The sequence below is a fragment of the Rutilus rutilus genome (assembly GCF_951802725.1).
Source record: "Rutilus rutilus genome assembly, chromosome: 17".
NCBI classification, from domain to species: domain Eukaryota; kingdom Metazoa; phylum Chordata; class Actinopteri; order Cypriniformes; family Leuciscidae; genus Rutilus; species Rutilus rutilus.
The window spans coordinates 21,060,970-21,086,975 of record NC_140230.1 but is presented as its reverse complement, the minus strand read 5'-3'; the positions used below and the strand labels follow the sequence as shown (position 1 = coordinate 21,086,975).

General features: G+C 37.6%; 2 protein-coding genes and 1 pseudogene across 3 annotated transcripts; 2 read left to right on the top strand and 1 right to left on the bottom strand.

Moving 5' to 3' along the window:
• Positions 1 to 8,192: 8,192 nt before the first annotated feature.
• LOC311275731 (trypsin-1-like) lies at positions 8,193 to 9,521 on the bottom strand. The gene is made up of 6 exons (XM_084384953.1): positions 9,424 to 9,521; positions 9,193 to 9,343; positions 8,863 to 9,113; positions 8,627 to 8,763; positions 8,436 to 8,537; positions 8,193 to 8,341 (listed from the first exon to the last, which is right to left on the bottom strand). The coding sequence occupies exons 1-6, from the start codon at positions 9,461 to 9,463 to the stop codon at positions 8,294 to 8,296; spliced, it is 729 nt and encodes a 242-aa protein (XP_084241079.1). The 5' UTR covers positions 9,464 to 9,521; the 3' UTR covers positions 8,193 to 8,293.
• A 7,274-nt stretch (positions 9,522 to 16,795) lies between these two features.
• Positions 16,796 to 18,328, top strand: LOC311276390 (interferon-gamma-inducible GTPase 10-like; the record flags this gene model as incomplete). The annotated part of the gene is made up of 2 exons (XM_084386025.1): positions 16,796 to 16,811; positions 16,980 to 18,328. The coding sequence occupies 2 exons, from the start codon at positions 16,796 to 16,798 to the stop codon at positions 18,326 to 18,328; spliced, it is 1,365 nt and encodes a 454-aa protein (XP_084242151.1).
• A 5,213-nt stretch (positions 18,329 to 23,541) lies between these two features.
• On the top strand, positions 23,542 to 24,960 carry LOC311275726 (interferon-inducible GTPase 5-like; annotated as a pseudogene). The gene has a single exon. The product of its transcript is annotated as an interferon-inducible GTPase 5-like (transcript).
• The last annotated feature ends 1,046 nt before the right edge of the window (positions 24,961 to 26,006 follow it).

Sequence of the window (26,006 nt, the reverse complement as noted above, 5' to 3'; positions counted from 1 at the left end):
TCCAATCGTTATTTGAAGTGCAAAGCTACTTTCAAAAGGTGACTGGTACCATAGACAGTGTTACATGTTAAAAAAACGTAATAATTTATTTATATGACCACTGATTGAACCTTGAATTTTTTTTTTCCAATAAATAAATAATGATTACAAAAGTTCAAAGTGATCATAAGTTTATTGCAATGCACAAATGTCTTGGTCAGAATGAGAATAAAACACTTATTTACCTGGAAAACATTATGTTTTGATTGTGGCATTTCTTTGAGATTTAGAATCCAGTATTCCTATAGGCTAATTATTGTTTCTTTTATGAATTTAATAAAGAACTCTGTCTCGTATTCTGTCCAAACGATCCATGTAGGCTACTTTAATCAGGGTTTTGTGTCCATTCGTTTTTCCTTTTTTAACCCGTAATTGAAAAACGAAAAATTAACGGTTGTTGTTTTTTTTAAACGCAAAGTTGAACACCAACATTTTAATTTGAACTGGCTACACCAACTGCTGCGCAAAAAAGTAAATATCGACGAATTTTCTGATTTTTGTTTATGACTTTTTGCCCCTTTATTAAACATTTAAAATATTCAAAGATTAATATGGAAAACATGTCGATTTTACTGGTTTTCAAAGGCCAAATTAGAACCTGGAAGTGATGTTTTTCCCGCAGTGCTGAATGAGAAGAGCCATTAATATTATTAATAAACTATTGCTTTGGCTAAATCACATCTCCATCTCCGCTGTTAAGCAGATGCGCTTTTAGAGAGAAATGCACATTTCATACGGAGTAATCAGAAGGTATTAGCTCTCGATTCGAATTTGTTCGTTTTAAAGTGGACATTTCAAGCTTTAGCCTACACAGGCTATATTTTGTTTCAGTTCTCGCGCTCCAGTTTACGGAGATCATGAAAGTGCGTCTGATTGTTTTCTTTTATTTTACAAAAGCACAACGTTTTCTTGTTATTGTGAGTTTACACAAATAAAAGTATTTGAGAATAATGTATTATTATTTTCTGTATGACCAGAAATGATAGAGTAGCCTATTTTAAGTTGTTTCCACTGTTGATAGGAAAATGCAAGTGTTCGCGCTCGCGCCTCCGTGTCATGCAGTGCGCGCTCCACATTCAGCTTTGTTCCTTTTTTGCATAAAAGCGTCTTCTAAATATAGCCTATTAAATGTTATAATTAAATAATATAAAATTATTATTATTTGCGTAGCTATACATGAACCTCAAACACACCGTGTCTTCTAACTCAGGTGACTGTAAATGCGCAAAAACTGTTTCCATTGCAGTTTTGCGAAATATTCCTTTTTCGAATTGCCTGAAAAACCACCTCATGCGAGCGTAAAACATTTTTTTTTTTTTGCGAAATTGACGTGTTTCCATTGTGCTTATTTTCAATTCGCAGTTTCAATTTGCGCAATTTGAAGGGTAATGGAAACGCGGCTACTGTCTAATGCAGACAGTAAACGAGGCACTACGTAACTGCCAATAACCAATCAGCAAACCTCAAGATGACTGACATTTAATTTAGCTAATTAAATTTATTTTTCATTGCAGGGCAGGGCCAGGTAACAATGCTAGACCAATCAACAAACTTTAAAATGAAAAATTAAATGACTGACATATTATTTAAAAAATCAAACGTAAACGGGCGGGGCCCCCTATTGGGCGGGGCCCATGGGCTTGAGCCCAGTCAAGCCCAATGGTAAGTCCGGCCTTGCCTATTGGCATCATGTATTTCACTTGGTTTATGGTTCTGCTGGGCACTGCTGCTCCCTTTGTGGTCCCCTGTTGGAATGGGGACAAGTTCACGGGGCACAGGTGCATCTTGTGGAGCCCTGGAGGCCATGAGTGCTTCCTGTTGAAACCTGTGGCAGAACGGAATCTGGTAGCCACTTGATTATTTGTATTTTTTTTTTCATTTTTTTCTTCCTGTTGACCAATTAGAAGAGGCTGATCATTTGTGACAAGATATTTAAGGAGGGGAATTGTTTCGTCGGGTGTGGCGGAAGTGAACTGGTGACGTGAGAAGTCTTGTTGTTACGGAGATGAGTGCTGTCTGTTATAAGAAGGTGTGAGAAGTTGTGTGCTCCGGTACGAGAAATGAGTCTACTTGCGAGAGAAGAGTGAAGGAAGCGTGCAGTGTCCAGGAGGTGTAGCTTATGCTTACCTGCCTTTGAATGACGTGACGGTGTGAACGAGAGTGCAGCTGTGAAGCGGCGGCGTAGGCTCTCTATCTCGGCTGCCGGTAGAGGTGCATTGCCTTGGATTATTCCTCATCGAATGTTTTCCTGGACTGTGCTGCAAAACGACGCTCCTGTTACTTACCTGATACTCCAAACGAAGACCATCGGCACCGGGTACAAGCTTGACGCACCCATAGTACATGCACACGCTCCGCAAGTCGTACAAACACACACACACACGCAATCAATCGTACTTTTTCTTGGCTGTTTGAGAGCATATACAAAACAGTGTGGAAGCGAAACTAAGTTGTAAATTCCATCAGTTGATGGGTTTGCTCTTTTTTTTTTTTTTTTTTTTTTTTTGAGGAATGTAGCCTATAAGATTGATTGTGACTGTCTGTGAAGACGTTCATAAATTGAGTAGATATTGCTATTGACGAAATGCCATTGCTGCCTCCTTACTTAAATCATGGTTTTGTCTTTTTCCTCTTATAGCCTACTTGTAAATATATATATATATATATATATATATATATATATATATATATATATATATATATATATATATATATATATATATATATATATATATATATATACTGATAGTTGTTTGTAAAAAAAATATTTATTTTTTTCTTGTCTTGTTTTCCATGGAGGTGTGTTAATGTCTTAATCCATGATGTTTGAATATGAGAGTCATGTTTTGCTGTGTTGGGTATGTGATTTGTGCTGACTGTCTAAAATAAATTTGCAAATAAATTGGTTTCCTACGAGTTTAATTTGATTCCCCTTTCTTCAAGTCCTTCATATGTAGCTGGTGGGTTTTAATAAGCTATCTGGAGTTTACTTATTGCTAGGATTAAATGCCTGGCTGGCGCCCGAACAAATAAAAATAAATATAAAAGTAAAAATAAACATTTATTGATGGGGCACCATCGCTACAAACCAGGATGCTCCCTATGGGGAACAAGGTGGAACAAGTGCACTCTGTGACGTCTCAGGAGACACAGTAGCTCCCTTTGGGATATTCTGCTGCCTCTGCTCTCCCTGCTGCTCCCTTTGCTTCTGCCTCTGCTGCTTAGGGATCCTGAGGCTTTCTCCCAGTTTGGACGAATGCACAAGTGCACCTTTTGGGATCAGAGCCCCAGAGGGCACTGCCGCTGCCTGTGGATTCCTGGCAGGCACTGCTGCTCCCTGTGGGGTCCTGGCATGCTCAGACGCTCCCACTGGGGTCCTGTCAGGTAAAGGTTTATTGGCTTGGGACTTCTGCTGCACCAGCTCCTTCCAATAGCTCAGAGATCATATTTCTTTTCTCTGGAACCTTGTCATGGACAGGTGATCCCTGTGCACAACAGACAGGCTTCTGCTGCGGCAGCTCCCGTCTGAGAGGCTCAGGGATCTTTAGCTTTGTCCTATCTGGGACCTTTTCTGGCATGGGTGCTCGACGTGAGGAACATGCGAGCACCTTTGGGGCAGGCACAGGTGGTCTCTGTAAACACTTGGGCACAGGTGCTCCCTGTGAAGACCCAGTAGGCACAAGTGCTCCCTGTGGGGACTCGACAGCCACTGGTGCTTCCTGTGGCTTTTTCTGCCTCCACTTTCTCTGCTGTTCTGTGGATTTCAGTGTTGTATCTGAGTTCAGGACCTTCTCAGATGCATCCTTGAAGGCCAGGGATGAGGTGAGGTTCAACTTCTTAGAACTGGCATGCACAGTTGATTTCTGTTGGGATCTGGTGGGTGCAGGTGCTCCCTCTGCCTTGTTCTGCTTCATGGACTTCAGGGATGTGGGGCATGGAGTTTCTCCTGCCTCCACTGTTCCCCACCACAGCCCTGAAGTGAGGTCCCCATACTCAGGCTGCTCAGAGATGGGATGTGAAACCTCCATTTTTGCCCACCACTCCCCTGCAGCAAGGGCCATGGTGAGCTCATCTGAGAGTTCAGGACATAAGGACTGCTCTGCACTCTCAGGAAAACCGATGGGAAAGGTTGACTCAATACTCATACTGATTTGGATTTGATGATGATCTAAAGAACTGAACAATACTGCCTTTGTGCAATCTCTATATGTAAAACACTGTGAAAGACAGAGAAATTGAAGAGATGAGTTGAGTAAACACATACAAACCTGGAAACTGTTTGTCTTAGTTATCAAAATACTCGAATTTTCTACAGTTTATGCCCATGGCTGTCAATCAGAAGAGACAAGGGAGTCGCGTCCAAGAGCCTCCTTAAAATCTATTCAAAATGAACAATTAAGCAGAAAAAGTTGTTATATTTTTATCAATTTAACTACTAATGTGGATAACTAAGATGCATATAATGTAAAAATATATATATTTTTCTATCATACCGGGTAGTCAAGGCAAATTTTATTTACTGCACGAATAGAAGAGAATTACAGCAATAAAGGCTCCATTAAAGAAACCAATAGGAATAAATATTCAAATGGACGTTTGTCTGTCCAAAATGGCCATTAAAGGCATAAGGAGGCTAAATGAAAATTATCGCCTTTTACATATGTAATCAGTTATAGTCAGAGATACAGAGATAACCATTAAGGCCAATCAGCTTTCATTATCAGTTCAATGTGTCATCAGATCTGCTATTGGTTGGTCAAAGAATATAAAGGATCTCAAAGCAAGAGAGATTGAAAGACAGGTCCATATAAGAATTGATCATATTAAAGGAGTGGTGGAGTTCCAAAGACAAGATAACGTCTATGGAGCTCTCCATTTATGAATATTAAAATGGTCATAGTCTGTATTTGTTGATTTAATGTGTTGTGTTGATTGAAATAATAATGTGTCATTAAATATAAAAAATATAGGAGGGTATCATCTGTGTATGGGAGCATATCAACAAATAGCTAACATTAGTATATTAAAAACATCAAACCCATTAGCCTCCCCAAAATTTTTCACACAAATTACCACTGTATAGCATGTCTATTAATGTATCTGCATCGAGTCAATAACGTTCTATTGTTTAAGCAGATTCTAATCTGAGTAATACAAATATTAAAAGCCTCAAATCTCCAAACCCTGAATAAAAATCATACTCACGATCATTCGCCGACTCGCTACAAAATGCAAGATTCCTCTGTACTCAGTTGTTCGTTCTACAGGTCTCTATGACATCACAATTGAGCACGGCTCTCAACTGACTCAAGTGTTTGTGAGTGACGTGAAATCTAGGCTGTTTAGATTCAAACTGTACATGCAATACAAATACAAAGAGTGACTAATCATATTTAATCCATGATTGTTCATAAACATATCTGTTTTACCCTTGTAGCCTACTGAAGTTTATAATTTTTTTATTTCCAGGTGCATGTGGTAGCTAGCTGAATAATTCTCAAAATTAACAGCTTCTTATTTCTTTATATATATATATTTTCCCTTTGATAAGTTGCATAATTATTATCTCCATCAGTTTTCTTATGTATTTCTGTGGTTTTCATGTGTTTATGCTTTAAGAGATTATTTTCAGATTTATATTCGATTTATGATTATTTTATTATTATTACTGTTTTCATCTAAATGCTTGTTGCAAATATTTTGGGTTGTATAATACGCGTTGCTTCAAATTAATAAAATATATTATTGTAGCTGGAGAAGGATGTGTGTAATTGGTTATACGTGCATGTTCGCGTCATTACGTATATTTGTACAGGGAGTTCTACGCATAGACAGTAAAATAAATGGACACAGCGACCCCATTGGATTTAACGGAGAAAACTGAAGTCAATTAGAAGCACTCACTTCCTGATGGCTGAGCGTACTGCGCAGACTCAAACTGAGCTTGACGATGTAGATGTGACGCGAGCAGCCCGTCTGTCTTCTAGTAGCTGTGCCAAGAGAAATCTGAATCATTCCTTTCCGAAACTTGCAGAGACGGAGAGTGTGAGTAGGAGGTGTCCATGAGCTAGGAGCAGGAGAAACTTTTGCTAAGTATTCTGATGAATTATTTTGTCATTTTGCCTCCACGTCCCCCCGATTGCCCGCGAGCTTCTCCTCCTGTCCATACGGTAATTTCTCTACTGTGCGACAGAGAGTCCCATGGTTATGACGCAACCGGGGAAGCTTACATTTTTTACGAAACATTGGCCCCCTGGTTCTACGCGATGTGCTTCATTTTCGATAAGCAATGGTGAAGGGGCATCGCTTGAACGTGTAGCCTATTCATATTAATATCGTCTTTTACAGGTATAAAATAAAATGCACACCATCATTGTAGACTGTTCACAGTAACTTAATTGTTTTTCGATGTATATGAGCGTTATGTCTGTAAACTCTATTTAGTGTTAATGATCGGTGCCGCCATTAGTGTACTCTGGTGATGCGGAGATAAAATACATAGCCTATGTAGGTAGCTTATGTGTTTCATGTTATCCTTTATTAATTAATTCTTTGTTATGATTTTATTTCGTGCTGATTCACTGATAGTGTGTGTATATGACGTCATGTAGTCGAGTGAACTTGGATGTACATACATGGCATGAATTCAACTTTAGTGTTTATATTACCAGTAATGTAAAGCTGTGTTGAAAAGTATGAGACTATGCACTTGTTAATGAATATCATTTATTGATTCACGCTAAAGCAACGGTGAAGGAGCATCGCTTGAACGTGTAGGCCTATTCATTTTAATATCATCCTTTACAGGAGTATGCGCAATATCACTTTAAATGTGGCCATATAGGGCGTATGCCTGCATATAGCCTATGGGCCTTCTTAACTTGATAAACAGCGAAAACTACTTTGATGTCTTAAAAGCACTGTAAAAAAAACGTTTTTTTTTTTCATTTAAGCAGTTTAAATTTGATATAAGTTAGATGTGATTCAACAAAAAATTGTATACACTTTTAAATGACTTGTACAGCTAATTTGATTAGACTAATAGCCTACTTAAAAATGCAAGGCATCAAGTGAACCTAAATACGTTTTTAAGTTGTGGAATTTTTTTACAGTGCGATTCTGAAATATATATGGTTGGCAAGCCTACCTCAAACACCTTTCTGAGCAAATATAATTAAAATTTAACCTATTATTTAATCAAGTTGGATTGCCTACATTTAAACTGGTAGTCCACAAAGGCCTCAGTAAATGAGAAAGATATAGGCCTATGTGAAACATAGTAGCCTGGCTTACTTTAGTCACACAACACTTCAAACTAAAGGCCTATGCTACTGCTTTCTTTACGTGTCATTCTTAAACCTAAATATGTTTGATGAAGGCTCATTTATAGTTGTTATAGACACATGTTGAAGCTATTTTTCTTTGCTATATGACTTTTTTTTTGCTGATTTATGATGCTAACAAACACTGTATTATAAATAACCATCCCAGCAAAAATATGCTCTAGGAATGTTTTGCTAACATTCTAATGGAAGTTATTAATGGTTAGGCATTTTTTTTCTGAATGTTCTGTTTATTATTTATGAATGTTCTCAGAATGTTCAAAACGTTTTTCTTGGTTCTTGGTTATGTGGGAACATTATGGTAACAATACTTTGAATGTTCTCTAAATATTCTGTAACAAGTAGTAAAATTGAAAAAGAAATACTAAAATGTTTCAGTAAAACATTTCATGAGAGATGAATGATTAGTGTTTTTGTGCAAACGTTTTGATGATGTTATTAAAGACCGGATAACTTGAACAAACATTCTATTAATGTTACTGGAAGAACTATTTTTAAAAATAATTTTGAGAGAACACTGCCAGAATGTTATCTAATGCTCTGAGTAACTTTTGAGAACATTCCCTGTTAGCTGGTATAGCTGTTTAACATTTCCTTTGTTAGAATTTTTTTTTTTCCAGATGTATTTTTTATGGAATAGCTGTCTTTATTATTAGAAATATTAGGAATTTAACTAATTTTATTTTGTGTTGCTTTGCTAATTGTTTGCTGAGAGCATTTGTACATTTAAATATAGGCCTCTTACTTACAACAATATATTTATTCAGTATTTATTCATAAATATGAATGAAGCACTTAGAGAAAGCAGGATATGTTTAAATGCTTTTATTTTCACACAGGTTTTTATCTCCAAAATAAAGAAAAAATGATGGATTGCAGATTTGGAGGCTGTATGTGACTTTGGATCAGCTTTAGTTGTTACTCATGGTGTCGGCAATCCATTGGCTGAATGAACAGACCTTGAAGAAAAGATAATTCATAGAAGTCATGAAATTCCTTCATATCATACCGAACATATTGTTTTGCAACTAACAACAACCAATGTATATTTACCTTGCCATAAACACCAGGATGATTCTTCTCAGCACAGCCATAACCCCAGGACACAATACCATGCAGTGCACCATTGCACACCACGGGACCACCAGAGTCACCCTGAAAAAAAAGAAAGACAACCACTGGTGATTAATAATATTGTCTCAGGTAAAATTTGTGTGACAACAATATTTCTTGTCATGCTCTACCTGGCAAGAGTCCTTTCCTCCCTCCAGGTATCCAGCACAGAACATGGTGTTGGTGATCATGCCAGGGTAGGAGTTGTTACAGTCACTGTCGGACAAGATTGGGACCTCCAGACACTGAAGCTTGTTGGAATCAGCAGCTACAAAGAAATGAATAAAACAACAACAGAGAGGGAGTTAACTCAAGTGCTATGAACATCAAGTGTGAAGGAAGTGACATCATGAACTCAGTCACTCACTGGAACTCATGGTGTTTCCCCAGCCGGCGACTCTGCACATGGTGCCAGCGGCGGCACAGCCACTGGGCAGGGACACGGGCTGCACATACTGATTGAGGGTAGCGGACTTGCTAAGCTTGATCAGCATGATGTCACTGTCAATGGTCCAGGAGTTATAGCTGGGGTGGCGGATGACCTTCTCAGAGGTGATGAACTGCTCAGAACCCTCATTAACTACGATATTGTGCTCTCCCAAACGGACCTCCACACGTCTGAAAGACAAAAATACTGTTCAGAACTGACGAAGCCAATGGACCGGAACATGAGCTACCCTACGAAGATGCCACTTACGACTTGTAGCAGTGAGCAGCAGACACAACCCAATCCTGGCTGACCAGAGAGCCACCGCAAAAGTGGTAGCCAGAGTTCAGAGACACCGTCCAGGGCTGGGAATAGGGCGTGCACTCATATCCCCCAACAATCTTGTCATCATCCAGAGCAACTACATACAATGAGAGAGTTTCATCAGTATATTGACTCACCTTTTCCATATTGCTATCTCTGAATGGAATCTCTACTCACAGGCAGCTCCAAGGAGCACCAGGAAAACCAAAGACCGCATGACTGCTGATTGAACCTGTTCGATGATTGTTTCGCTCCTCACTCGCAGTATTTATGAGACTGCCAGCCTACTGATCCACGCCCCAGCGGTCAGCCATTGACCAATCAGATCCAAAAGACCTATCTGAAGTCTGATAAGTAATTCACTATCATTGTGTTTCCATGAAGAAATACAGTATTACATTTTGATTACTTGAATGTTAGAACACTATATTTTAGGGGCTGCATTGGCACTCTAATGTCACTCAGTGTACACTCCAAACCATTTAAACCAACAGTTCGGTTTCTCCAAAAACAACCCAACCTTTTTTTAGTGTATATATATTTTGAGTGTAACAAAATATATGTTTTTTATGCTAAATTAGTGTATCTCAAAGGAAAAATGTTCATGTCATATATTTTCCAAAATATAAAGCCAAAAACTCCTTTACCTTACAGTGAAAACCTGCAATACACAAGTTTTAACATTCTGAGAAACAAATTAGAGCCCAAAATTACATTTTAAGCAAAGTGCTGACAGTGTGTATATAAGATATTATGGCAATTTTAGAAACAACCAGGGAGATCCAGCAGCTGTGCTGTTGAATATGTAAGCTGTTGGCTTTGTAACCTTAACAGCAGGCTTCCATGTTTTCAACAGCTGTCCATCTTCTCACCTGCAGGTTTTACATCTGTTCTTGTCCCTGACTGTTTCACAATTAAGTCGTAACATTACATCGTTCTTAGTAATACTTCTCATGAACTTCTAATAGTAAACGTCCATCTAACAAGCAATTATAATTGTAGCCAAAATGTTTCTTTGCTTGTGAAATTGTAGGTTATCAGTTTTATCAGCTGTCTTCTGTAATTGATTTCATTGTTAGTTGTGAAACAAAATAATTAATATATGTTTAAATAATATGCAATTAGTATCTGCGCTTCATGCAATTTGTTGTGCCTTTTTAATGCTAATCTTATTAACTATAGATTATATTATCTGTGCAGTTAGAATGTATAACATCATATATATTTCTGTGAAATTACACTACAAATCAGAAAATTACATTAACATTTTTTAAAATACTATTGAAGGTTAAGGGTAACTTTTGCAATGAAGTAATTCATCAATGAAAATAAAAGGAATTAATTAAAATATAGAAAAACAACAAATACATAAATAAACAGACATAAACTTTAGATTTTGCATTTGACTGAAATTGCATTTATTTTTATCATGCTTAACAGACCTTAAGTTTTACCAGGAGAGATTTAATCATGTTGCATGTGATTTTTTTTTCTTTTTCCTTCTCTCAATTTGGTAAACTATGCATATCTTCACATGCTATCTAAAGGTTCTTGTGAGGCTCTTTTGATCCTGCATGCTGTAATTTCAGATTTTTGACCTTGGACAGTTACAGGGTGTCTGTTAAGATTAGTCAAAGGCAACAGCACTGGGTATTAATGACCAAGACTTTGACTTTGGCTATTAATAATTTAGTTCACCATCATTCATTACAGATTCTTTGCAGATACTTCACTTTAAAATTATTGTACAATTAATAACAACATGTACAAGACAACTGGTTATTGGTATTGTTCCCTAAAGCCTGACACAGGTTATCAAGTAGCACAAAGTAGCACAGGTTATCAAGTAGCACTTTGCTTATAATATTCTGTTTTATTTTCTTGGCTCCACACTGTTAACATCAGCCTTCCTACCATTATTTTTACTTTCTTGAGAAGAATAAAATAGTAAACTAATTACATATTGTACGTTTTTATCAGTTTTATTTTTCTTATAAAAGTGTCCAGAATTGTTCCCGCAAATTATTTGGAGAAAAGAAAAAAGTGCAATTTCTTACAGGAATACATTTATTCTTCTGCAAATGGTGCCGGCAGGGGCACATACTGCAGGCCAGAGCAATATGCTGCAAATACTGGTGATTTGTTAGCTCCAGTAGTCATGACGCATTCAGAGTCAATGAACTGCTCAGAACCCACGCTCAATAATGTTGTGCTCACCCAAACAGACCTCAGACAGAGGAATACATAGAAACAAATACATTGATTGTGATTAGATTTGTTAAATTGTCACAGCTGCACTCAATGTTTTTTCTTAATAAATATTATTTTTTAAATGTGCTGAACTACTATTAGGTATTGTATCTAGCTCTTGTATGAAAAATTATACTGAGGGAAATTAATTAATTAAGATGTTAAAAAAATTATAATATTGAAATCTAAAAATTCCAAAACTTCTTTTTCCATCTCAGAATCAGGTATTTTGACTTTAAAAGTAGTGTTTTTTGGTAACACTTTACAATAAGGTTCATGAGTTAACATTAGTTAACTACATTAGTTAATAATGAACTACACATATATAGCATTTAATAATCTGTTAATGTTAATTTCAACATTTACTAATACTTTATTAAACTCTTGTTAACATTAAGTTAATGCACTGTGAACTAACATGAACTAACAATGAACAGTTATAGTTTTATGAACTAACATTAACAAAGATGAACAAATACAGTAACAAATGAATTGCTAATAGTTGGTTAATACATTAACTAATGTTAATTAATGAACCTTATTGTAAAGTACAATACGTTTCTTATTGGTTCAATCCGGTTTCTTATGTTAAAGTTAAAATACATTGTTGATGAAAAATACCTTAACAATCCTTATTATCTTTATAAATAACAACATATAGTTAGTCTTTTTGTAGACATGGCTATATCCGTTTTTTAAACTACATAAATATAAACTATGTAAACTCTATTTAGTTTATTAATGATCAAAATAACCAAAAAAGTATAAAAGGCTTTAGAAAACATGTAGATCCAGATTTGTACCATAAGCTGGGAAACACCCAGATGCTGTTTTTAGGTCAGAGGACAAATCCAAGGACAGAGTAAAAGGCAAGATCTCTATCACTGTAAAAATGAATACGCTATATCTAATCAATAAAATTGTGGCAACAGATTACAAGCAATATTATTAATTAAATTGAAAAAATTAGAATTGAGTAATAATTAATTAAATTTGTAAATACAAAAAAAAAAAAATTAAACAATTTTTTTTTTTTTGCCAACATTGAAGACACCTTTTGTTAACAAGCAGAATCACTGAAGGAGAAAACCGTAATTTTAGGTCACCATTATGGTGATCGGTGTTTGTTTTAGTTGGGCTCTTGACCCTTAAATCATTTACTTTAGATTTTGTTTGGCTGCTGTACCTGAGTTATAACAGCCAGATGAACAACGAGAAAAGGTGATCTGATGGTGTTGGTTATGTTTTAACATAATCATTATTTCACAATTATATTTGACCTGAATCTCTGAACTCATATAGATCCCAATTTACTTGGGAACCTAATTTACCAATTTAGGTTTACTTTATTAATTATAGCAGCACTGTTCTTGCACAGCATAATATTTTGAACTTTTACAATGTAATCCAAAGATTTCTTAAACATTTATCATATACAAAAATACATTTTTGTTTTGATTTAGTTTTTAGACACACATACATCAATAATCAGCCTGTGAATCTCAACAATGGTGACAATTATAAAGCATGTTGCAGTGCATTCTGGGTGCCACCAATCAAAACTCATTCATGGCTCCCATCATACATTGCTGCATGAATAAATAATGAGCTTATGATCAGAGGTGATCTGTTTGTCACCATTGCTGAGATTCATATGTGAATTCTTGATGTCTGTGTGTGCCTACATAACTTTTTTTGAAGTTTTTATTTTTTTATTTATTTGATCATTTGGATTTCATTGAAAAGGCTAAAAATATTATGCTGTACAAGGACAGAGCTGCTATAATTAATAAAGTAAACCTAACTCAGAATTTGGGCTCTATATGAGTTCAGAGATTCAGGTCAAATGATTGTGAAATAATGATTATGTTAAAACACAACCAACACCATCAGATCACCTTTTCTCGTTGTTCATCTGGCTGTTATAACTCAGGTACAGCAGCCAAACAAAATCTAAAGTAAATGATTTAAGGGTCAAGAGCCCAACTAAAACAAACACTGGTCACCATAATGGACCATTTTGGTGACTTAAAATTACGGTTTTCTCCTTCAGTGATTATGCTTGATAACATCAGGTGTCTTCAATGTTGGCAATAAAAAAAAATAGTTGTACATTTTACTCATTTTAAATGGTTAACTTTTAAGGAATTAATTTGATTAATTATTACTCAATTCTAATTTGTTCAATTTAATTAATAATATTGCTTGTAATCTGTTGCCACAATTTTATTGATTAGATATAGCGTATTCATTTTTACAGTGTATTCATATTATCTTCACTGGTCACCTGATTAGACCTCAGGCAGGAGTTAACCTATAACATTTAGGTTAATGTTGACATTTTACTTTCTCAAAAGTGCTCTTACCTTTTAGAGAAGCATACTGACAAAGAGCAAATATTCTTAAATGTCTTAAATCATAAACTCTCAGATCATAAATCAATGGATTCTTAGTATTTTTACTGTATTAATGTAATTTGCTCTTGAACTGCTTGTGTGTTAAAGGGCTGCAGGCCTAGTTTCATGTTACTCAAATGAATAACATTATTCTTACAATTATGCTTAAAATGGATGTCAGTCAACCTATGTAAAATAAGTTGTTAATAAATGTAAAATACTTATGTAAAATACTTATGTTTATGCTCTGTTCACTTTATTCAGTGTACACACAGTAAGCAGAAGGCTAGTATTCCATTATCCGTTTGTCAGGAAAGCCTTTGGCAAACATATTTTTGCATCTTAAAGGCAAGTTTTTGTCACACATTTCTTAGTCTGTATGGAGTAAAATTTACTGTATGAACTCTCTCTTTCACAGGGAAAGTTTTCCTGTCTGAGACCAGATGTTTTTGAAACATCAGACTTCTACAGAAGTTTTGGCCAAGGCAATTCACAGTACAATGTGCATGCTGCAGGTGCCACTGCCAGTATAGGTCTCATCTTGAAATCTATAAAAGATTTGCTTCATTCTGAAATGGTGAATTCTGCACTCTGAAAGAAGAAATCCACGGGGCTTTTTTATTTTATTTTTTATCTGCAGTCTGATTCAGAATCTCTTTAAGACAAAGGTTGTGGCTGGATTTTTTGCCTGGAAATATTGCTATCAATTTAATAAAAATAAACCACTACATAAAGGTTAAAATTTAGCATTCCGTGCAAATAATAGTGTTTATATGGCTTTTAAGGAGACATCTATGTACACAATCAAAAACACTTATGTCTGGGTTTCCTTGCTGTGTACTTTTGTGAATTTCTGTTTTTGTTCTTGATTCTGACCTGCCTTCATTTTTAGTTATATATGGTCCATGTTATCACTAATTAAGTGAGCATTTAAGGTAAATGTCTTTTATGTCTGCATATACACACTTCCTTTCTGTACAATAAATTAGCCTCATGCTGTCAATTGTTCCCTGTGTCATGTTTGGACTTATGTTATATCATGTTTCCTGTCCCAGTTGCCTTGTTAGTCCCTTGTTTCATTACAAGAATAAAAACATTTTTGTTCAATAAATATACTGTCATTAAAATATATTCATTTTAAAAATACAGAAACAAAATTATTTAAAAAAGTATAAAGATTCTGAAAGCATTGAATGAGATCACATAATAAATTAATAGCTTTACAGCAATAACAATAAATACAACATTTTATCATATGATATGAGTAATATTATATTTTTGCATATCTATATACAGTGGGGAGAACAATTATTTGATACACTGCCGATTTTGCAGGTTTTCCCACTTACAAAGCATGTAGAGGTCTGTAATTTTTATCATAGGTACAATTCAACTGTGAGTGACAGAATCTAAAACAAAAATCCAGAAAATCACATTGTATGATTTTTAAGTAATTAAATAGCATTTTATTGCATAAGTAGTTGATACATCAGAAAAGCAGAACTTAATATTTGGTACAGAAACCTTTGTTTGCAATTACAGAGATCATAGGTTTCCTGTAGTTCTTGACCAGGTTTGCACACACTGCAGCAGGGATTTTGGCCCACTCCTCCATACAGACCTTCTCCAGATCCTTCAGGTTTCGGGGCTGTCGCTGGGCAATACGGACTTTCAGCTCCCTCCAAAGATTTTCTATTGGGTTCAGGTCTGGAGACTGGCTAGGCCACTCCAGGACCTTGAGATGCTTCGTACAGAGCCACTCCTTAGTTGCCCTGGCTGTGTGTTTTGGGTCGTTGTCATGCTGGAAGACACAGCCACGACCCATCTTCAATGCTCTTACTGAGGGAAGGAGGTTGTTGGCCAAGATCTCGCAATACATGGCCCCATCCATCCTCCCCTCAATACGGTGCAGTCGTCATGTCCCATTTGCAGAAAACCATCCCCAAAGAATGATGTTTCCACCTCCATGCTTCACGGTTGGGATGGTGTTCTTGGGGTTGTACTCATCTTTCTTCTTCCTCCAAACACGACGAGTGGAGTTTAGACCAAAATGCTCTATTTTTGTCTCATCAGACCACATGACCTTCTCCCATTCCTCCTCTGGATCATCCAGATGGTCATTGGCAAACTTCAGATGGGCCTGGACATGCGCTAATTTGAGCAGGGGGACCTTGCGTGCGCTGCAGGATTTTAATCCATGACGGCGTGGTGTGTTACTAATGATTTTCTTTGAGACTGTGGTCCCAGCTCTCTTCAGGTCATTGACCAGGTCCTGCCGTGTAGTTCTGGGCTGATCCCTCACCTTCCTCATGATCATTGATGCCCCACGAGGTGAGCTCTTGCATGGTGCCCCAGACCGAGGGAGATTGACCGTCATCTTGAACTTCTTCCATTTTCTAATAATTGCACCAACAGTTGTTGCCTTCTCACCAAGCTGCTTGCCTATTGTCCTGTAGCCCATCCCAGTCTTGTGCAGGTCTACAATTTTATCCCTGATGTCATTACACAGCTCTCTGGTCTTGGCCATTGTGGAGAGGTTGGAGTGTTTGAGTGTGTGGACAGGTGTCTTTTATACAGGTAACGAGTTCAAACAGGTGCAGTTAATACAGGTAATGAGTGGAGAACAGGAGGGCTTCTTAAAGAAAAACTAACAGGTCTGTGAGAGCCGGAATTCTTACTGGTTGGTAGGTGATCAAATACTTATGTCATGCAATAAAATCCAAATTAATTATTTAAAAATCATACAATGTGATTTTCTGGATTACGTATCTCACAGTTGAAGTGTACCTATGATAAAAATTACAGACCTCTACATGCTTTGTAAGTAGGAAAACCTACAAAATCGGCAGTGTATCAAATACTTGTTCTCCCCACTGTATACATACTTCTCCCTGATTCTCCCGATGACCTGTGGCAACAGTGAGATCGGGAGGAAGGCGTACAGCGGGTCGCTGGGCCAGGCTTGGGCCAGCGCATCCTCGCTCTTTGAAAAGAACCTTGGGCAGTGAGCGTTGTCTTCTGACGCAAAGAGGTCGACTTTCGCTTTGGAACATTGTCTCTGGACAGTCTGTCTGGACCATCGTTCAGGTGACCGGGCACGTGCGCTGCTCTCAGCGAGAAAACTTAAAGAAAAGGACATTGAAAAGCCTGAGGAAAAGGACAAAAACAAAAATGTGTATGTGGTTTCAAGAGAGTATGTAGACATATTGTCGGACGTCACAGCAAACAAAGAAGAAGAAGACGAAGAAGAAGAAGATTTAGACTCTATTGGCTCAGAAATTAAGGAACTAATTGACTCTCCACCTGCAGAAAATACAAACAAACTGAAAAGTAAACTGAAGGAGTTGGAGAATGTTACACTTAACATCGCTGTAACCGGGATGACAGGGGCAGGAAAGTCTTCCTTTGTCAATGCCCTGAGAGGACTTGCTAATGATGATGGGAGAGCAGCTCCCACAGGAACAACTGAGACAACTATGAAGCCAAACATGTACCCACATCCCTTCATGCCAAACGTGAAAATCTGGGATCTGCCTGGAATTGGTAGTCCAAAATTTAGAGCGAAGAAGTACCTGAAAGATGTTAAGTTCAACACGTATGACTTCTTTCTCACAGTGACCTCTGAAAGGTTTAAGGAGAACGACATAGAGCTGGCCACAGCAATCCAGAAGAGCAAGAAGCTATTTTATTTCATTCGCACTAAAATTGACAACGACGTTCGTGCTGAATCACATAAAATAAACTTTGATGAGCGGATGTTGCTCAGAAACATCCGAGAGGATTGTAAATCGAACCTGCTGAAAGTCGGAATATCCAAAATATTCCTAGTATCTTCATTTCAATTGGAAAAATATGACTTTGAGAAGCTGATCAAGACCCTTGAGGATGAACTTCCTGAGAACAAAAGATTTGCTCTCATTCAGTCTCTGCCCGTTTATTCTCTAGAAGCCCTGGCGAAGAAGAAAGCGTACTTCAAGAAAATGATTTGGCTGAATGCCTTTGCGGCAGGGATCGGGGCGATGCCTCCCCTCCCGGGATTGTCAGTGGCCTGTGATTTTGGCATCATGAAGAATTTCTTTAAACAAGTCTTCACCAGCTACGGCTTATCAAATCAAGCCCTAGAGGTGCTATCAGAACGAGTGAACAAATCTGTGGAGGATCTGAAATCTGCTATGACGTCACGCTTCAAAGATGGAGTCACTGATGATGTTCTCAAAGAAATGCTTTCTAAACCAGTCATCGCTTTAGCCAAGACGCTGGGGACCATAATGGCTCTGCTGCCATTAGGAGCCATACCGGCGGGAGGGACGGCTATCACCACTGTGCACCGCCTGCTTAACAAGGGACTGAATGAGATGACAGAAGACACCAAAAAGGTTCTTGAGGCATCACAACTAATTTACGTGGAACAAAATGAGCCTCAGATCAGGCTTTGATCTTATATATCAATTAACAGAAATTGTATAACAGTTTTGAAAATAAATAGATACAAGTAAACTCACTAATTATAGGGATTGTCAAAGTTTTTTTTTTTTTTTTTTTTCGTCACCTTACTGAATTTTTCGTCAACGATACCAGGGACACCGAAGCACCGGGGAACATGAAATTTGGTGGGCATGTAGCCCCACTAGACTTCTAAGGAAAAATTTCGTTTGGTCCCCGGGGGCCACTCCCCCCCCGCGCTGGGCCCCCCCAAACCCAAAAAAATGCAGTTTTTCCTAAATAACTACCTGAACCGTGGCACCGAGGATGAAGAAATTTTTATGGTATGTTGGTCTACTAGACTTTTACGGAAAAATTTCGTTTGGTCCCCGGGGGCCACTTCCCCCCCCGCGCTGGGGCCCCCTTAAATTTTTCGTCAACGATACCAGGGACACCGAAACACCGGGGAACATGAAATTTGGTGGGCATGTAGCCCCACTAGACTTCTAAGGAAAAATTTCGTTTGGTCCCCGGGGGCCACTCCCCCCCCGCGCTGGGCCCCCCCAAACCCAAAAAAATGCAGTTTTTCCTAAATAACTACCTGAACCGTGGCACCGAGGATGAAGAAATTTTTATGGTATGTTGGTCTACTAGACTTTTACGGAAAAATTTCGTTTGGTCCCCGGGGGCCACTTCCCCCCCCGCGCTGGGGCCCCCGTAAATTTTTCGTCAACGATACCAGGGACACCGAAACACCGGGGAACATGAAATTTGGTGGGCATGTAGCCCCACTAGACTTCTAAGGAAAAATTTCATTTGGTCCCCGGGGGCCACTCCCCCCCCGCGCTGGGCCCCCCCAAACCCAAAAAAATGCAGTTTTTCCTAAATAACTACCTGAACCGTGGCACCGAGGATGAAGAAATTTTTGTGGTATGTTGGTCTACTAGACTTTTACGGAAAAATTTCATTTGGTCCCCGGGGGCCACTTCCCCCCCCCCGTGCTGGGGCCCCCGTAAATTTTTCGTCAACCATACCAGGGACACCGAAACACCGGGGAACATGAAATTTGGTGGGCATGTAGCCCCACTAGACTTCTAATGAAAAATTTTGTTTGGTCCCCGGGGGCCACTCCCCCCCCCGCGCTGGGCCCCCCCAAACTCCAAAAAATGCAGTTTTTCCTAAATAACTACCTGAACCGTGGCACCGAGGATGAAGAAATTTTTATGGTATGTTGGTCTACTAGACTTTTACGGAAAAATTTCGTTTGGTCCCCGGGGGCCACTTCCCCCCCCGCGCTGGGGCCCCCGTAAATTTTTCGTCAACGATACCAGGGACACCGAAGCACCGGGGAACATGAAATTTGCTGGGCATGTAGCCCCACTAGACTTCTACGGAAAAATTTCGTTTGGTCCCCGGGGGCCACTCCCCCCCCACGCTGGGCCCCCCCAAAACCAAAAAAATGCAGTTTTTCCTAAATAACTACCTGAACCGTGGCACCGAGGATGAAGAAATTTTTATGGTATGTTGGTCTACTAGACTTTTACGGAAAAATTTCGTTTGGTCCCCGGGGGCCACTTCCCCCCCCGCGCTGGGGCCCCCGTAAATTTTCCGTCAACGATACCAGGGACACCGAAGCACCGGGGAACATGAAATTTGGTGGGCATGTAGCCCCACTACACTTCTACGAAAAATTTCGTTTGGTCCCCGGGGACCACTCCCCCCCCCGCGCTGGGCCCCCCCAAACCCAAAAAAATGCAGTTTTTCCTAAATAACTACCTGAACCGTGGCACCGAGGATGAAGAAATTTTTATGGTATGTTGGTCTACTAGACTTTTACGGAAAAAATTCGTTTGGTCCCCAGGGGCCACTCCACAACCCCCCCCCCCCCCCTTTTTTTTTAATTTTTTTATACAAATAGGATTATTATTTTCTAATTATTATTATTATTATTATAGTTATTATACCCTTTAGTGCCCTTTTTTTCTGGTTTGGGCCACTGTCCCTCAAAATGTCTGTGAACGGCCCTGATTCTACATGACAAGCTTCACAACTTTATGATGTAAACAGCTAAACAGCATTCATATGAAAAAGTGCATCTTGGGAATTGCTTTGTGTTTTAGTTAGAAACAGCAGAGAAAGAATGTATATGTTATTTTTTAAAATAAAACATAAGAAAAAATAGATGTAAGATGTAAAACTTTCCAAGACATAATGATTTTTATACAGTAAAAGCTGTATATTCTACCTGTCAGCAATTAACACACTCATCAACTCCAGATTTATAAAGGAAATTTTATTAACCCTATATGTCAAATAAAAGACATTTAATCCAAAACTACTCCAAACTAACTTCATAATGTCAGTTGAGTGCTTGAAACAAGCTGATGTGGCTTATTATCATAGCATAAGGCAGACAATATATTATTTTATAGTACTGATAAAAGCTATGTCAATTAGCATTGCATTATAAATGTACTTCATTATTATGAAAGTACCCGAGAAGACTTGAAGTCGTGTGTTTATTGTCTTCATGTTTAATCAGTCAAAGCGTTTCCATCTTCTTTTTATTCAGCTAAAGTGATAGCTCATAGCTGAACGCCTTTGTCCATATTAGGGATTTCCTGGAACATCATATTATTTTACATCTGTGAGGCATATTTGGAGTTTCGTGCGCCAGGGCTCACTCCGGCTTCCAGTATGAATGAAACAGAATAAATGTGTTTATAGTGCTCAATAATGCTCACTCCGTCCTATTTTGGGTTAAAATACATAAAATAATACTTCTCTCTAAAGAAATTTGAAGTAAAAATCCATATGTTTTTCTCCAGTGTACAGAAGTATACAGGAGTTTTTTTTCCCACAGTGGATGCATAATAGGCTCATATTTCATAATGAAGACATGGACTCTGTTTTAGATTGTGCATACCTCCTGACAAAAAAAATATAAATTGTTGTCAGATTTTTTTTCATAATAATATAATATTTTATTATAAATCCTTAGACCTTTCTAATGATTTATTGTAGGCTGCCTGCGTGTTAAAAGGGAATCCTATTTTTTTTTTTTTTTATACAAATAGGATTATTATTTTCTAATTATTATTATTATTATTATTATAGTTATTATACCCTTTAGTGCCCTTTTTTTCTGGTTTGGGCCACTGTCCCTCAAAATGTCTGTGAACGGCCCTGATTCTACATGACAAGCTTCACAACTTTATGATGTAAACAGCTAAACAGCATTCATATGAAAAAGTGCATCTTGGGAATTGCTTTGTGTTTTAGTTAGAAACAGCAGAGAAAGAATGTATATGTTATTTTTTAAAATAAAACATAAGAAAAAATAGATGTAAGTAAGATATAGGCCTTTAAATATGGTTCACATTTAAAATAGACACTCACATATATGACTTATTTTAAAAGTCCATTCATTCTTCAACACTTTTGTATTACAAATTTAGTTTTAGGTAAGTTTTACAAATGTACAAAAATATATGTTCTGGGGTAATCGACAGCATGTCACTTAACTCATATTTAATAGATTTCTAATAAAGTGTTTCTAAGCAGATATTTAGCTTCAGTCCTCAGATGTTTTCTGAGCCACACCCTAAACCCACCCCTTCCTGGCTACTTTTTCATAAACAGCTCACATCACTTTAAAACATGCAGAGGTACCGAAATTATAACCATCTGTGCACAGACAAGGTGAGTTTATTTTATTATAACGCAAATATAGAAACGGTTACTGCTTTTTGTTTGTTCCAATCACATATAGGCTAAAACGAAATATTATTAAGCAATTCTGAAAAATGAGAAAGATTTCCATTGCAAAGCACTAGACTATTGGTGTGAACATGATGGATGTTTATTTATTGTAATGTTGTTTTATTGTACGAAAGGTGGGGATGTCATTTAATTATGTTTTACGTCTGAAAATATAAATATAACTTTTAAAAAATGTAAAATGATGTAGATGCAAATGAGATTCCTGTCTTTTTGCAAGCCTGTAAATACAAGTTTTATCCTACATGGAATATGTTGCCGTATGGGAGTGGACCACTTGCTATCCGACACTTTCGATCGTGGAATAAATAATACTGACTGAGAATTACATCGGCTGCATTTTTCTTTTATTTTGTGTGATAGCATACTGCATCCCCGCCGCTAGATGTCAGCGCAACATTAAAGGAAATAGGCTAGTCAGTGAACTAAACGGAACTTAAAGGGACACTTCACCCAAAAATAAAAATTCTGTCATCATTTACTCACCCTCAAGTTGTTCCATGAATTTCTTTCTTCTACTGAACACAAAATAAGATCATCATGTCAAATGAATTAATAGACCCTTTCCTCAAAATCGACACAAATCCTGATCAGATAGCAGTAGCTGATGGGCTTACTGAATCCTTTCACAAGGACATTGTGTTGAGAGAGCAATAGAGAAACACAGAGTCCCTAGGAATCATCCAATCAAAAATCAGTAAACCTATGGAAAAACAACCATCCAAACAAAGTACTTGTTCGGTACTGGACATAAAACTTAATGACGTGAAGGACAGAGAAAGGATGAGAGAAAAAAAGGAGAATGATAAAGAAAAGCAAGCAGAGAAAGAAGTGATAAATATAACAAATGAAACAACTGTGGAAAACTCAGAAGTGTCTAATGTTGACATGATACGGAAGGAAAAATGTCTCGAGGAGCAAAATAAGCAAGCCATGGCTGGGGATCCACGTGAGGTGACCACAGAAAAACAACATGTGAAGGCTGATAATAAGGAGAAACAAAGAGAACAAATCTTAAACACTTAATCTCAGAAGACAAATGAAGCTATGATTAAAAGGGTCAGTATGAAAGCTACAGACATTCACGCAACAAAACAGCCTGAAGGTGTCGAAACAGACAATTTACAACAGTGGTTCTCAATTCCAGTCCTCGTGACCCACTTCTCTGCACATTTTGTATGTCTCCCTTATTTAACACACCTGAACCAGATCATCAGCTCATTAAGAGAGACTCCATGAACTGAACTGAGTGTGTCAGATAAGAGAGACCTACAAAATGTGCAGAGCAGTGGGTCACGAGGACTGGAATTGAGAACCACTGATTTACAAGACTAGCGTGACGCTGTAATGGAAAAAGTTATTTTGACACAAAAACCTAGTAAGAATCCCAGTGAACCAATGAAAAATGACACAAAAGAGCATAATGAGGAGGTTAAGAAGATACAGGAGCAAGAATTGCTTATTGAAGCAGTGTGTCCAGATGCCAAGAAGTCACACAATGACACAGATAACATGTCTCAGTGTAAAGCAAAATAGAAACTGTGTTTAAAATCAAAAAGCATAATTAAAAGAAAAAGTATAACCATGAAGCCTAACACGCAAGAAATTGAGCACTTATATGAAGTGCCTGGTGATCTACTCACTAGTTCTGCTGAATATGAAACAGAACAAGAAAAAGAGCAACTCAAGCATCTGGACAACGTCACACTTCATATTGCTGTCACAGGATCAACCGGCGGAGGAAAATCCAGCTTTATCAATGCAATGCGAGGTCTTCAACCCAAAGATGTCAATGCAGCTCCCACTGGAGTGACTGAGATGACAATGACACCAATGGTGTATACACATCCTACAATGCCCAATGTAAAACTCTGGGATCTCCCAGGGACTGGAAGTCCCAAATTCAAAGCCAAAAAATATCAAAAAAGAGGTCAAACTTGATACCTTTGACTTCTTCATCATCATCTCCTCAGAGAGATTCAAAGAAAATGACATCATGCTGGCTAAAGCAATTAAAGAGAGGAAGAAGTTGCTTTATTTCCTCCGCTCGAAGATTGACAATGACATTCAAGCGGAATCTCAAAGGAAAGACTTTGATGAGCAGAAAGTGCTCTCTCACATTCGTGAGGACTGCCATAGAAACCTTAAGGATAACCCAAATGTTTTCCTGATTTCCTCCTTTGAATTGCATAAATATGATTTTCAGGCCCTCATCGACACATTGGAGAAGCAGCTACCTGCTCACAAGAGAGATGCTTTGGTTTTGTCCTTGCCAATATACTCCTCCAGGATTCTGGAGAAGAAAATCGAAACATTTTTTAAGCAATCCTGGTCAGCAGCCGTTGCGTCTGGTTGCATTGCTGTGGCTCCTGTGCCTGGTCTTTCCATTGCTTGTAATGCTGGCATTTTGCTGGGTTTCTTCACCAAGTGCTACTACGCCTTCGGTTTGGATGATGAATCAATAGATAAGTTGTCTGTGAGAGTCAATAATCCATCCCTGAAATCTGTAAGAAGTTCACCTCTTGTGGTTGCTATTGGGCAAAAGAAACTCAGTAATAAAGAGCTGTCAGCACTGACAAGTAAGGAATCAGCTGTTAAATTCGCATGGAGTATGGTTCCTGTTGTAGGGAGCAAAAGAACAGCAGAAATGTCTTACTCTGGAACACTAAACCTTCTGCGAGCAGGACTCCAAGATCTCGCGGATACAGCCAGAGAAGTGCTGAAAGCTGCAGGCCTGAGTGATGTCTATTAAAATAGATCACAGTCAAAAGGTCATGACACTGCTATGTGGTCAATGAGCTATAGCTCATTGCCATATTGCCAAAAGTAAGAATCACTCATAACTCTATTTTAAAATGTAAATAACTTTTAAAAACTACTGGATTTTAAACCAAGACTGAGGACAAAAAGTAAAGCATTCAAGAATGTGATAGCTACATATAGTGCACTTGGGGTGGGGCATTGAAACAACAATGTAATATCTAGATTTCATATGAACACTTTATATTTAGACTGGATTATTTTCTGTTCTGACTTTGTTAGCTTAATATTACTAATCCAAAAATGTAGCCATTTGAGCATGAACAAAAGGATGCTTTTTGTGTTTAATGGATCATAAGAATTGCCCATTATATCATGTGAAATTTCATCAATTATTCAGATTTTCTGAAAGCTATAGGCCTACTCATTGCTCTATTGTGTGTTGTGGGCTACTTATTAATACTAATTGAGTATTCTATTTTTAACAGTTGTTTTTCTGTTTTCCAGTACAAATGGGCTTGTTGTTGCAAAAGAAAAAAGAAAAAAAAATCCAAAATAAAAAAGATTTGACTGTTATAGGATTCGACTAATGCTACCATGATAGATGAACAACAGTTTGTAACAAACAAAATATAGGACTACAACAAATTAGTGTTCTATATCGTAGTTCATATTTTAAAACAATGTAAAAAATATATATATTGTACAAAAATAAATAAATATATATATAAATAAATATTTATCTTTATCTTTCATTTTTTTATTAGGCTACTGTTATTAGAATTGTATTTTAATAGTGTTTGCTTTCAAGGTAAATGTTGATGTGCATGTTAACCTTGAAACTGTATACACATCAAGTGCAGAATGATATATGCCTTATATTCAAAACATGCTGTTAAAAACACACACAAAAAGGAGACTATGCTTCTGGAGACTTTGCTTCCTGACTTTAAAAAACCGACACATAACACTAACTACTTCCTCCTCTTCCCATCATAACAAGTTATCAATAATGCAGAACTTTCCACTTCCATTGTGGTCTCACTCTCACGCTAATTTGCCCTGCTGTTTAGGCTAGATTTAAAGGGGTAGTATAATGCCCTTTTCACAAGATGTAAAATAAGTCTTTGATGAATGAGTGTGTATGTGAAG

Coding starts and splice junctions, on each gene's coding strand:
- LOC311275731 (XM_084384953.1), bottom strand. CDS start 9,463: ATGCGGTCTTTGGTTTTCCTGGTGCTCCTTGGAGCTGCCT. Junction 9,114..9,192: donor GCTGCTCACTGCTACAAGTC/GTAAGTGGCATC, acceptor TTTGTCTTTCAG/ACGTGTGGAGGTCCGTTTGG. Junction 8,764..8,862: donor GGGAAACACCATGAGTTCCA/GTGAGTGACTGA, acceptor ATTTCTTTGTAG/CTGCTGATTCCAACAAGCTT.